We start from the raw sequence: 12,953 nt of genomic DNA on the forward strand, positions 1-12,953 counted from the left end.
AATATGCAAGTGCTTATAAATATAAGCAAAATATTATATATAATAATACAAAATATTATTTTGTCTGTAGAGTGTTGACAATTGATATTTTAATCAAATATCAACATTGACATTGGTTATTTCAGAAAGTGGGTGTTCATGAAACTTTTTCATTAATCAAGTCAATATTATTGTCGATTTTCCGATAATAAGCTAATGCAAAAAATCTACTACGCGAAATTATAGTTCGAAACAATTCATTTTTGTGATGAATACATAAAATACAGACATGGAAGGATTGCCTTCTGGTGATATCCAGGCTAAATATCAAAAATTAGCTGCAGAATATTCAAAGGTGCTGGTTTGTTTAAATTACATCAGTATAATGCAGGGAATACAGTAGTGTCATGAACATATACGTCAATTGTTGGTTTGTTTTCTTCACAGTTGCGAGTTCATGTTAAGGTGTTGAAAAAAGGTGTATTAGATGAACAGGCTAAGACAAATGAATTGCGAGAAGTATTGAAAGAGAAGGAGAAATCATTGCGTAAAGGGGAATTAGAGATAGATTCACTTTCTTTTAGGAATCAACAACTAACACGACGAGTATCCGTTCTACAAGATGAAATTGAACAAAAACAGGTAAAATAACCAAATAGGTAAAAGGATCAATAGAACATACAAAAATCTGACACCCACTGGATTAGCAAATTAGTATATGGAATAACAAGCCATACAAAATTCAAAAACAGATTTTTCGTTGACTAGCCACCTTAACTATATGTAAATAAATAAGATTTTCTAGCTAAACATATTTTTATTACAGAGCAAAACAACAAAAAAAACAAAAAGCAAAGATGATAAAGTAGTAAATAATAGCAGCCCTTCACATTTAGATGCAGGTTTACTCCAGGAAGAGCTCCAAAAGAAAATTATTGAAAATGCCCAGTATGCATCACAGGTACTATTTTCCCTTATATAAATATCATTAAAAATTACTTAATAGATTGTTCATAGTATGTTTGTAAACATAAGGAATGTTTTTAGTAGTAGGTAGTTACTTTTAAGGTCTTTTTCTTTACTATATGTTAAGATTAGATAAAACCATTATAAATACTATGTTTAGAGTGAGCAAAAGTATTTATTTGCAGCTATCTGATAAAACATTTGAAATATCTCAATTGAAGGCATCAATAGAAGATTGCAATCGTCACATGAGTGAATGTGAGAGTAGGTATAAGTGTGAAATAGCTAAGTTAAAGAACAAGAATCAAGATCTACAATTTGCCTTGGAAGAAGCCCGTAAGGAGAAGCTTGGAGGGACCACAAAAGTCCAAGCTGGAAGTTTGGCCAGCTGTAATGGTGACTTTTTATCGGAAGGTGGCAGTTTGGTAAGAAGTTTGATTATGTATTAAAGAGAAAAACATTTTCAATTGTGAATATGTTTAAGCTGAATTACAAAGTAGTATAAATAAAAGAAAAATATATTTAATTTATAATCTGTACATTTCATATTTCTTAGATGATTTACTTATTGTCTGGAACTTGAAAGCCTCTTATATTTCTTCTATTTAGAATTCCATTTAGACATATATACTTGTATATCTATTTTTTAATCATTAATTTCCGTGGGAGAACCAAATTGGCCATCTTGCTAATGTTTACATATACCTTTTTCTCAAATACCTTATATTTTACTATAATAAATTTAGATGAGACAAATCACTTACAGATTGGTAGTGAGGATGCTCTTAGTTCTGTGGATGACTTGAATGTTACTGAGCAACTTGGCAACAAGTTACATAATTTGGAACTGGTAAGTGTAACCTATATTTAGAAATTAAAATATTGAATGCCCACAAGAAATTAAATTAGATACCACTATTCAAGTGAATTTGATTTGAGTATTGAAATATAACTATAAAATGAAAGAATTGTTCTCGTTAAACATGGGATATAAATTTTTTAAAGTAATTTTTTTTGACCTACCAGATAATTCAGTCTGATTACTAATATAAGCATCAGAAACATTCAATATGCAAATGTATGATTTATCCTTATCACTCTTATGTCAGTTTGCAAGTGAATGTGATGAAATTATTTGTTTAAAGTTTAACAATGTTTTTTTTAAAAGTATCAAAATATTGTATTTTTTTCCAAATGACATGTTTCTGTTTAGGGCCTTTAAAATTTTGTAAGATTTTTTTTAAAAATTATTAATGAAATATTTTCTAGTTTAAGTCGATTTTGGGGATTTAGTATGAAGGGCACAACAATATTTTTTGTATGTGCACCATTACAATTATATTTATCAAATTCACAAAGGAAACCCAAAAGCTTCGTATGGAGTATGGCCTACTGGAGATGGAGAATGACAGCTTGAAGCTGGAAGTCAGTAAGCACGTATCAGCCGCTCAGAGACGACGCGCTGACGCCCACGACTCTGGAGATTTCAATGCCTTCAACCAGACTTCTGTTGGTAAGTTTATTGGTTAATAGCAATCAATGGTAGGCTTAAATCATACATAAAAAGAGGAAATGGGGAGGTCGGGAAGGGGTAGTAAAGACAAACAGAATAGGCATATTTGGGAAATACAATAGCAATAGTGGCAACATCTATAACACATGACAGACTGAGCGGTGCTTAATTAATTTTTCTTTAATCTGTAAAGGTTTTTTATTGGTCGTAATATAGCAGTTAACGCACAAGTCCTATAATGGATGGTCGTGACAGACACGTCTCAGCGTCCTATACGCTCTGCGTCGCGTTTTGCACAGAGTAGAGTATTGTCTTTGGTTTACGACTACATATGATTAATATCTGTGAGCTAAGATGTCTTAGAATCTCACTGCGGAAACGATTTAAAACGACGAGTAAATAATTAAAAACTTCCTTTTCAGAAGTTTTTTATAAATAAAAAATGCTTTATATATTATTTTTTAAAGACGGTGAGGGTCGTGTCACGGGTTTGCTTGGAAGTCTTCACGTTCCATTTTTGCTTAACGAGGAAATTGAGCAGCGCGAGGAGAGAATGACGGCCTACTTCCGCAAAAAGATCACAGCGCTTAATGCTGAGAGAGATGAAATGCTGAGCAATATTGAGTGTTATGCTAAAGAAGTAAGTTCTTTTTATTTTTTATTTCAGAGAGCAAACAGACTTAGATTAAGGTAATGATCTGCAATTGTGTACTGATATTTTGCTTGCCCCGGGATACAAAGTCGTAAAAGCAAACTTATTTTTTCAAGGAAAAATAAAAGATGGTAAAGCTGTTATTACTGGGATACTAGGTACATTACATATACGAATATATAAATTAAATGTAAACATTTTTTTTCCTATTCGACGATTTAAACATTGTTGTTATGTATTTAGACTAAAAATAATATATAAATAAATGTACATTACTGTAATTTATCTGATTCATTTGAAGAACAAAAGCGTTTTAGGATTGTTTTCAAACATAATTACGGACGACATTACGACGGTAATTTTGAGTAATGTCTAGAACGTAATAAATTTATTTGTTCTCTTTTCGCAGAAATATGAATATAAAATTGATGTAACAGAGATATACCAATCCTTATTTGTTTTTAAACGATCTCAATAACTTTTATGATTATTTGGTTGAATTACAATCTAAACTGAAACTATCTTTATGGCTGTTGCTATGTTGGAAAGTAAATTTAGGTAAACAAGTTTAACTAACTTATTTTGCACATAATAATTTCCGTAGTATAGACATCCTCTCGTTTTTCGTATAAGAAAATGTTTTGCAAAATTTCTGTAAAAATTATAGTTATAGTTTTGAAGGGCGCGCTTTGTAAGAACTACGAGGTCTGATTGAAGTGTACACATGCAAAACCAACTATTTGCGTTTTAGTTAAGAAAACGTAATTCTAACGCTCTTCGAGCGCCTGCAAAACGTGGTGTTGTATGCTATCAACGCGCGTCAGACGCAACGTCGAGCGCTCTTATAGTAGGTACATAACCAAAGTATGTCGAAAATTAGAAAATATTAAAACAGTACACGTGCTTTCCTACTATGTTCCCGGGGGCAAATGATAGAATTCATAATAATTTTATACCACTATAAACTTCAGTACAAAACTAGCATTTAATATTTTTCCAAGAACGGTAACCATGGCAACAACGATACTTGTATACGTGAATTTCTATATATATTTACATTTCAAGCAAACTCAGTTGTTTCATTTATGTTTGCATAAAATAATATTAATAATAAAATTATGTTCAGTGTGAAATTTTGCGACATCGTTTCGAAGAGTTGGAGCGCGAAAAGGAAGCCGATAATAACACGATAGAGGACAAACACAATACTATCAGTCGACTGGTATGTTTTTTTATTTGTATTCTAAGCTTGGTATATCAAGGATTCTAACCGAGGTTGGAATCGCAATTTCTTCCAAGTAATACGACACACTACTGCAGTATGCTACAGCTTGACCTACATTAGGGGTTATGTTATAATTTTTTTAAGGGTGCTATTGAAGGAATTCATTCTATCAATTATTAGTTTCAGATTGAGTTACGAATAACCACACATTTTCATATTGCTTTTATATGCTTGCTTTATTTTTTGTATATGCTTTATATGTGGGTGGGTTCGCTCAAGCGGGTTTGATGAAATTTGAGATTTACAATCGTATCTCAGGGCTTCAGATGCAAAACATAGAAACAGTTAAAACCACGAACATGCTTATCTTTTTTTGTTTGTGCAATAATGCGTTACTAAAAAAATACTTGAAATCCTGACAAAATATTAAATGGTATGATTCCCGATAGTTTTTACAATCGTTCGAGTTGTGAAAAATAACGTATATAACTATAATAACAGGCAACACAATTGCGAGCCTTTTGGCAATGTGAGTGCCTCCTGCCCGTTTGCCTTCTGTTACATTAAACAAAATGGACACTTGCTAAGGTAACTGATTCCTTTGCATTGTAGTCATATTTTCGTTAGCTCGATACTAACTACTACTCGTATAATATAATAGCTCGTATAATAACGAACACGATTGTATACGTATATACGTATACAATCGGTATTCGTGCTTCCGTTAGTTCCAAATACGTCCCAAGAGCGCTTTAAAGTTTAAAAAAATCGTTACTTTTTTATTCGGGTTTTAGGAAGAAGAGCTCCAGTCTACGTCTCACAATTACGAGCAACAGATGTCGCTGTTGACGGAGCACTTGGCGGCCCTGAACGACCAGCTCGCCGCTCAACACGACTCCATAGAGCATCTTAAGCATCAACTAGCTACCAGGAAGAAATAAACGAGAAAACTCAAACGTCAACAAAATTTAAAGCAGTATACACAAAAAAATAAACATCGAATTGATTTAACTTTTGGTTTTTTAAGTCGGTTAGAAAGGTACCTTGATTGGAGTTCTGGAGGATGATAGTCATTGGGTTACGAATTCTTCGTAGCTAAATATTAATTATCGAGATCAAACTCCCGTTTGATTCCCGAATTTTCCTCTTAATGTCATTATATCAAATTCGCTGTCTAATTAACGGATCGTAGCAATTACGACAGGTATGTTGCGTAGCGTAAGTGAACCATGGAGATGGTTAATAGTTTTTTCTCAAATCATCTACGACAACTGAATTCTGAAGCAAATCAAGTTATTTAACAAAAAGTACAGTCTGTACTTTTCAGTATCAATGTATTTTGTTGATGTTTGATAATTTACCAAATTAGGAAAAATCTAAAAGATTATCTTTTGAGTAGTTAGGAGAAGTAGTTTAGTGTAGGTAGGAAAAATACAAATATTATACTTCCATTAAAATATATAAATGTACCCTCATATTAGTTTTTTTTTGTTGTCAATTGAGTACAGTGTGGTGTACTGTTTTAACTGTTTATATCGCTCTATTTACCTCCTATATATAAGCATGAAGGCTCACGCTGAGTCAAGTGTTAATTTATATATAGGTATATATATATATATATATGCCCCAAATTTGCGTTCAGCTTTTGTATGTTGCTTTCATACACATTTTAGTCTGTTTAATTCTTACACACAATAGCGAAGCGACAATAAATTTAACGAAGGTTAATTTATTGTCGTAAATAACTTAATACGAAATCACAGAACTTTTTGTTCGTAATTTTATAGTTTATAAGTGCGACTCTCTGGATCTCATAAATTAAAAACAATAAATTTGGAACAGTAAATATAGATTGTAGTGAGATTGCTTTTTAACGTTTATTAATTTAGTATTGTCTTGCTATAAGAATATAATATACTGAGCGGAGTTTGAATTTACCAAAGATCTAATCAATGGTATAAAAAGTAGGTTTGATAAAAGCTGCATTACTATATATTTAAAGTTCTTTATCTCCGTGTTATTTTTATAATTCCTATTCTTACCTTAAGGCTATCTTTATCATGCTTTTGGCTAGTGAAATCAATTTGGTATTTTTGGGCGTTTATTGGACTTATGTTATGCATTCGAATTATGTAAAAACTGCATAATGTAAAAATTGTAAATATAACACACATGTTGCACTAACGATCATATAACTGTATTATGTACGTGTAATATAATGTATTATATATAGATATTTCTAAATCATTGTGATTAAAATGAAGTTACACATTTCATTTATTGAATTTTTTATTTAGTCTTTTTTAGAATATAAGATACTACTTGGTAAGCGCGACTCGGTGACTGGGATACCTTTATCGAGTCTTGCACATACAGGAGATATACTAGAGAACTTCCCTTACTTGATCTTTTGCCATAAATTATGTTGGTAATTTATGGATCATAGCGACAGATATATATATATATAAAATAAATGTATCTTTCTATAGTTGCAATTGCATTAGACGAAAGAGTAAATGTTTCAGTTGGTGGTACATAATGATAAAAACTTCTTAAAACATTTGGTGCGCCAGATCCGCCATTTTATCTAGCAAGTTTTGTGATGTAGGGTTTTCTTTTTACTTTTCGCTGAAAAAAAACCGATCGGCGAATTAAAAGTCTTGAATTTAGACTATAATATTATTGTGGCCAGTGAAGGTACTTAAATTTGCCACTTTATAGATCGTTAACTTCATTAACACTGATTGAATGTTAGTATGAAAACACCGAGAACTAAATTTGATCTAAAAATGTGATGTGATATTTTCATAACATTTTTGAAGAATAATATACTTAACTATAAACACTTGCAAAAAAACGGACACCCAAGGAAATGTATTTGTAATCGGTAATTTAATACGCGTGAAGTGAATTTTGGCAATTTTTTAAATTAATATTGTTGGGATCCATCGTTTAGATTTGCACAGGTCTGAGGTGTTATAAATAGACGAGTAAGATCAGTGCAACCTGTTGAACGAAACGTTATTAGACAAATATTATATAGGCATGTCAAAAGGATTAAAACTGTATTGCCAAAATGGCAAGGGGAGATCCCACTCGTTATTAAGGGCTTATACGGTCGCCAAACTCCAAAAAAGCACATTGTTTCTTTCCATTTTTTGTCATCGTTTCTTGAAGTATGGCGAATGGAAAACATATATGGTGGAGTTGAGTAGTTTATGTATCCATGTTGAAAGATCGATACACGATTTAAACAACTTCGATAAAAACATAGCCAATTTTTGACACTTTGAAGTCATTTTATGACGACGATGTATATAGAAGATGACTTCGAAATTTACACGATATATTTTACCGCAAGTCAATTAATTCATTTCAGAAATAAAAATTGATAAAATTATATTAATTTAATGTTTTACATTTGCAGTGCAGTGCAGTGTTGGCCTAGTGGCTTCAGGGTGCGGCGCTCATCCCTGAGGTTGTAGGTTCGATCCCCGGCTGTGCACCAATGGATTTTCTTTCTATGTGCGCATTTAACATTAGCTTGAACGGTGAAGGAAAACATAGTAAGGAAAGCTTGCCTTAGACCTAAAAAGTCGACGGCGTCCGTCAGGCACAGAAGGCTGATCACCTACTTGCCTATTCAATTTACAAATGTTCATGAAACAGGTACATAAATCTGAGGCCCAGACTTAAAAAGGTTGTAGCGCCATTGATTTATTTTTATTTTTTATAACCAATTGTTATAACGGGCCGGCGCGTCTCAGTGCCAGCTCTCCATTGCGTACTGCAATGAGAGACCACCCCAAAACACTGACTCAGAAATTCGTGCTGGGATAGGGCCTTAAGTTTATATATTTGTAAATATAATTAAAAAAGTAAAAAATCTTTTCTATATTGCGGACTTCTTATTGTGTGGCCGTGCACATTGGTTTTAAAGAATTTATCAAAAATTAATAAAAATATTGCCAGAATTAACTTTACACGTAACGATTATAAATTGACAGACAACCTCAGACAATAAAAATTAATATAACTGAAATCGACCTTAGACTGTGTGTTTTCTTACCTGTAGCTGCTGTTTTTATACTACGTGAATAAATTACGTTTTGAGTTTTGCTTAAGTGTCAATGTCCGTAATCTGAAATAAAATTGCCCATAAAGTGCAGTTGCGCGTAATGTTATGTCACGTAATGTCGATTATCACTTGACAGAACTGTGTCATTAATTTTCTCAAGATATTAATAAAATGACAGTTTGCGTAATTAATGTGTCCAAATAGTAAAAGCACTATAAAAAACTATATTTTTTTAAATATTCCATTAAAAATTGTGATATTTGAACATTATTGCCAATGTTCGTTGCTGGATCCACCTAATCTACGTTACTTTTCATGTAATTCAATTATGATATATGTTTTTTAATACAGTTGCTCAAAAAGTGGCGTAATGCAGGGACGTATAGCGTTCGGGATGTGGGCTATTACACACTCGAGCTTTTTCTTTACCTTTAACGCATCGTGCGTTCTCTTTCCCAACTGTCAAAATAATGTCTATTAAAAAGAAAAAAAAAACAACCACGAAGATTTTACTAAACTTGATTAAATTCATAGAAGTTTTAATGATTCATGCAAATATTTCTATAAAGAATAATCTAATCTAATTGGTTTCAATATCAGATTTGATATGAATTATTTGATTCAATGAGTTAGGTTAGGTTTAATTTCAATAAAAAAATCTACTAAAGACTTGGCTGTATGGGCATAGTTCCCTTTGCCTACCCAGAATGGGTGAAGAAACAAAAAAAAATTCTACTTATATTCTTTTATATTTGGCACCATTTTCGAAAAATGTTCTTGCGAGTTTAGTTGTTTGTTGCACAAAATGAGTAATTTCGACAATATTTTATTTGAATTAACACCACCGGAACTCAGTATAATTGCACAAAAAGCTTCGGCGAACATTTTACCGGATAAGTAAAAAAGTCGCTACATATCTACATACGACGAATTTATTGCGTGGAGAGAAGAGAAAAAAGCAAATGGTTTTATTAAATTGCTCCATTTTTTTGCAACTGTATTAAAAATAGTTGTTCAGTACACGTGCGAAACCGTCATTGCAACTTTTTCCGACTGTCAACCCCTCACCTTAGGCTGGCGCCTCGGCTCGGGTAGCCATTTGTCGGAACTCTTTGCAAATGGCTTTCCGCACTTGTAATGAACAATACTATTTAAGTATGCGTACGTTGTATTTTGCAACTGAATACAAAAAGTGAAACTGTGAACAACTTTCTTTGTTAATAGATTTAATTTTCTGTGCAAACAGTGTATTCATATCCTAAACAAATGGCGGAAATCCGCCAATTGATCCCGCGCACATCATACGGCTATAGTTAAATAAAAGATGCGTTAAGTAAAAACCTCAGTGAAACCTCACAAACGACCCTCGAAACCGTCGCTCTGTTTATAACTCTCCATACTCAATACTTTACAGATTATATAATGATTTCTTCTACTAAAATGGCACTACCGCAGTACCGCACATGCGCCTTGCCTTACACACACAATCAATCTTTGAAAATGTGATCCTTGGGTAGAAATACCAATAAATTAAACAGCGTCTTATATGCACAACTTTGTATTATAACGATAATCATAAGCACCTTATAATATGTCATTTGTTACAATATTTTGTTTTCAACAGTTACATTATCGTTATAAATATTTATACAAAAATTTGTTAAATAGCGTCGCAAATAATTCGCTATCGTGTACTCAGTCCATTCATTCGCACTCCGAGATCTTTATACACACAGTACCGCGCGACTGTACACGCAAACTTATACTAAGTCATACAAAACTTGCAATAAGTCGCTTCCTGAAGCGTGAATACTGCTAGACCTTAACTACTCGGCACGTACAGTCGTGCGGTAAACTTAACTTACAGGTTAAATTACGGATAACAATTATTTGCTGGATTCGGTGCAGTGAATTATTAGAAAAGATAAATATAAAATAAACAACCGAACGTATACCAATAGAAGATAAAATTCATACATAATTAAACAAATGGCGATCGGAAAAGTGCCTAGAAATAAATAATATTGGACAATTTGATATACCTAACTAATATTACAGCGTTACAAAACTTACAGTCAAGCTAAATTAGTTCATTCTAAACAGTCATACGTGTGTGTAGAAATAAATACATCTTACACAAAATCAGACTCAGAATTTCGCACAATATGCAGCACGAATATAAACTGTTAACGTTATATAACTTTAATTCGATAAATGTAATTTCAAAAATAGATCCCCAACACGTGAAGAGACAGACGTCGATAATCTATACGCCATTTGCTATGTTATTTAAACGCATATATAAAAGATGGACTATAGAGTGTTGCCATGGTAACCAATTAGATGTTTGGAAACTATGTGGCGTTACCTTTATCGAGTTATGAGTCATTGAAAACATTAAGTAGACCTGTATATTGACACTTTAAAGTTAATTGAAAACGTGAAATTTATTAGTAATAAATTATTTAACATCGGAGCTAACACACATTTTTGTTATGGCAAGAACTGAAAACTTTATGTCAATGAGGTAAATAATCGTTTTAAAATGTCAATAGACTAGGACAATAATTTACCTACAACAAGAAACGTATAACTATAATTATTTTTAACTATGTAATTCTATCGTGAGGTTTATAATTTAACTAAATACAACTAAAAATATTCTAGTATTCATTAAACAATGAGTTTGCAGTGCCGCTGTACACACAGTGCTAAACAATTATGATTATCGTAACACGTAAAGTTATATTTGTATAATCAATCTGGCTTCTGTCGAGAACAGGACTGTGGTTGACAACATTGGAAATGAAATCATGATCCACACAACCTTTCTTATTGTGAAGTCAATGATCAAATCTAATATTGGCACTATTTAAGTGTAAGATATTAATGAAAAAAGTTAAATGCTGTTGTTGATAATGATAAAGTTTTTAAATCTTCGAAATTACATCAAAAAATTGTGTTCATATACTATTTGCTATCGTAAGCTGTGAATGGTTTTAGTACCAACGTTTATTACTTATTTGTGAATTATGTCAAATTTTACAAAACTTATTTTCTAACACTTAGTGAAATCTATTGTGTATCTAAAAATAGAGTATGAACTCGTATAAATAATTTTATATTTGTCTTCTACATGTTAAAATTAATGTCACATTATTTGACTTTGATATCAAATCTTTCCGTTCATACTCTCAAACATTCATAGTCCACTAGATCGAACCGAACCGTATATCAAATACTTTGTGACATATAAGTCACTCCCTGAGTCGAATGTGAGATACATTAGGAGGTGATTAGTGCGAAGATCAAATGGCCATCGGCAAATAGAATTATTGCGAACTTCGTGCGACATTAAACAATTATCGTAAATAAAATATATTTGTCTTAATAGCCAATTCTTGCATTTTCTGTTATGTTATGATCAAAAATAAACGATAAGGCTAGAGATAATACAATAAATATATTTTTAATAATAGTCATTTTGTATTTATTGTCTTATGCGTGTAGTTTGCGACGCCGAATATAATATTCAGCGGCAAACTTCATAAACGATGTGAATAAGCTCTGTGACTATTAACAATTTAAAAAAATGTGGATTAGAACGTAATGACACTTGTGCTAACTTCACGACAGTGTTTAGATGTGCGGCTAACTTCAATGTAATTATGGCATGGCTAATTTCGCGATCATTTTGGATCGGCGCTAACTTCATGGTCCCAATGAGTTTAGCGATTAGAATAAACTGTTGATTATTTTTTAACAATATTAAACTTTAGTATCAGTGATGATGATATTTTGTTATAAAGAATACAAAAAGCGCCAAATTCTAGTATGAAGTTTGTCGTGATTTTTGATCTCATAGAATTCGTACCGATTTCACTTCACATAAAGGCCGTTGGCACCAAATGAGTCCAGATAAAGTTGAAATTTCACATTTGGGAATGTTTTTGGGGTCACTTACTCAGCTTGCACTTATTCCCGATCGGGGCAAAGGCCCCCGTGGGGCAAAGTCCGCTAGCACTTGTCCGCGTCCGGTGGGGTCGTGAGATATGGGTCTGGCCGCTTGTGTTCAATGAGGGCCTTCACAGTGGAGGCGTCAGCTGGCAGGTCAGATTTCTTGCGCAGTAGTGGCTTAGTAGCGTTGTGATTCTTTCGGATCTGAAAGTTAATGTATTTTTTGTGAATTCTTTCCGTTTATAATTTAAATAACATACATACAATACATAAACATTTTCTTATATATAGTATTTACAAGTTATCTAAAGGAAAAATGAAACGCTGCAATGGCTCGGATGAGACTTATTTATTTATTTATATATATGTTACCCTTATATACATAATTATACAAATAAAAAAAACAAAAAGTAAGTGGGTTACATAAGTTATTAGGCAACAGGCGGCCTTATCAACAAGCGATTTCTTCCAGGAAACCCTAATATGGACTTAATTAATAAATTGTATAATTTAGAAGTTATAATTTGGAAATGTTGGACAGACTGGGTTGCGAATAGCATATAATCACAAATTTACTTAGAGG

General features: G+C 32.4%; 2 protein-coding genes across 3 annotated transcripts in view; one reads left to right on the forward strand and one right to left on the reverse strand.

The window, feature by feature from the left end:
* Positions 1-125: 125 nt before the first annotated feature.
* LOC123715890 (protein phosphatase 1 regulatory subunit 21) lies at positions 126-6,611 on the forward strand. Its single transcript, XM_045671237.1, has 9 exons — positions 126-334; positions 427-621; positions 806-940; positions 1,131-1,370; positions 1,712-1,795; positions 2,305-2,458; positions 2,926-3,098; positions 4,237-4,332; positions 5,130-6,611. The coding sequence occupies exons 1-9, from the start codon at positions 269-271 to the stop codon at positions 5,274-5,276; spliced, it is 1,290 nt and encodes a 429-aa protein (XP_045527193.1). The 5' UTR covers positions 126-268; the 3' UTR covers positions 5,277-6,611.
* Positions 6,612-9,621: 3,010 nt separating this feature from the next.
* Positions 9,622-12,953, reverse strand: part of LOC123716013 (serine/threonine-protein phosphatase 2A 56 kDa regulatory subunit gamma isoform-like) — a 36,539-nt gene continuing 33,207 nt past the window's right edge. The window contains exon 11 of one of the 2 annotated variants that reach the window (XM_045671479.1): positions 9,622-12,574. In XM_045671479.1, coding sequence (XP_045527435.1) covers positions 12,431-12,574 — 144 coding nt within the window. In that variant the 3' untranslated portion in view covers positions 9,622-12,430. The remainder of the gene's footprint in view (positions 12,575-12,953) is intronic. The other variant, XM_045671480.1, reaches the window with a different exon arrangement.

Source organism: Pieris brassicae, chromosome 11 (assembly GCF_905147105.1).
Source record: "Pieris brassicae chromosome 11, ilPieBrab1.1, whole genome shotgun sequence".
Classification (NCBI taxonomy): Eukaryota; Metazoa; Arthropoda; class Insecta; order Lepidoptera; family Pieridae; genus Pieris; species Pieris brassicae.

Bases quoted from the DNA above. Each gene is read 5' to 3' on its own strand.
- LOC123715890 (XM_045671237.1), top strand. From the start codon at position 269: ATGGAAGGATTGCCTTCTGGTGATATCCAGGCTAAATATCAAAAATTA. The intron at 941-1,130 runs GTACTATTTTCC...ATTTATTTGCAG, and splicing joins ATGCCCAGTATGCATCACAG to CTATCTGATAAAACATTTGA. The intron at 3,099-4,236 runs GTAAGTTCTTTT...AATTATGTTCAG, and splicing joins TTGAGTGTTATGCTAAAGAA to TGTGAAATTTTGCGACATCG.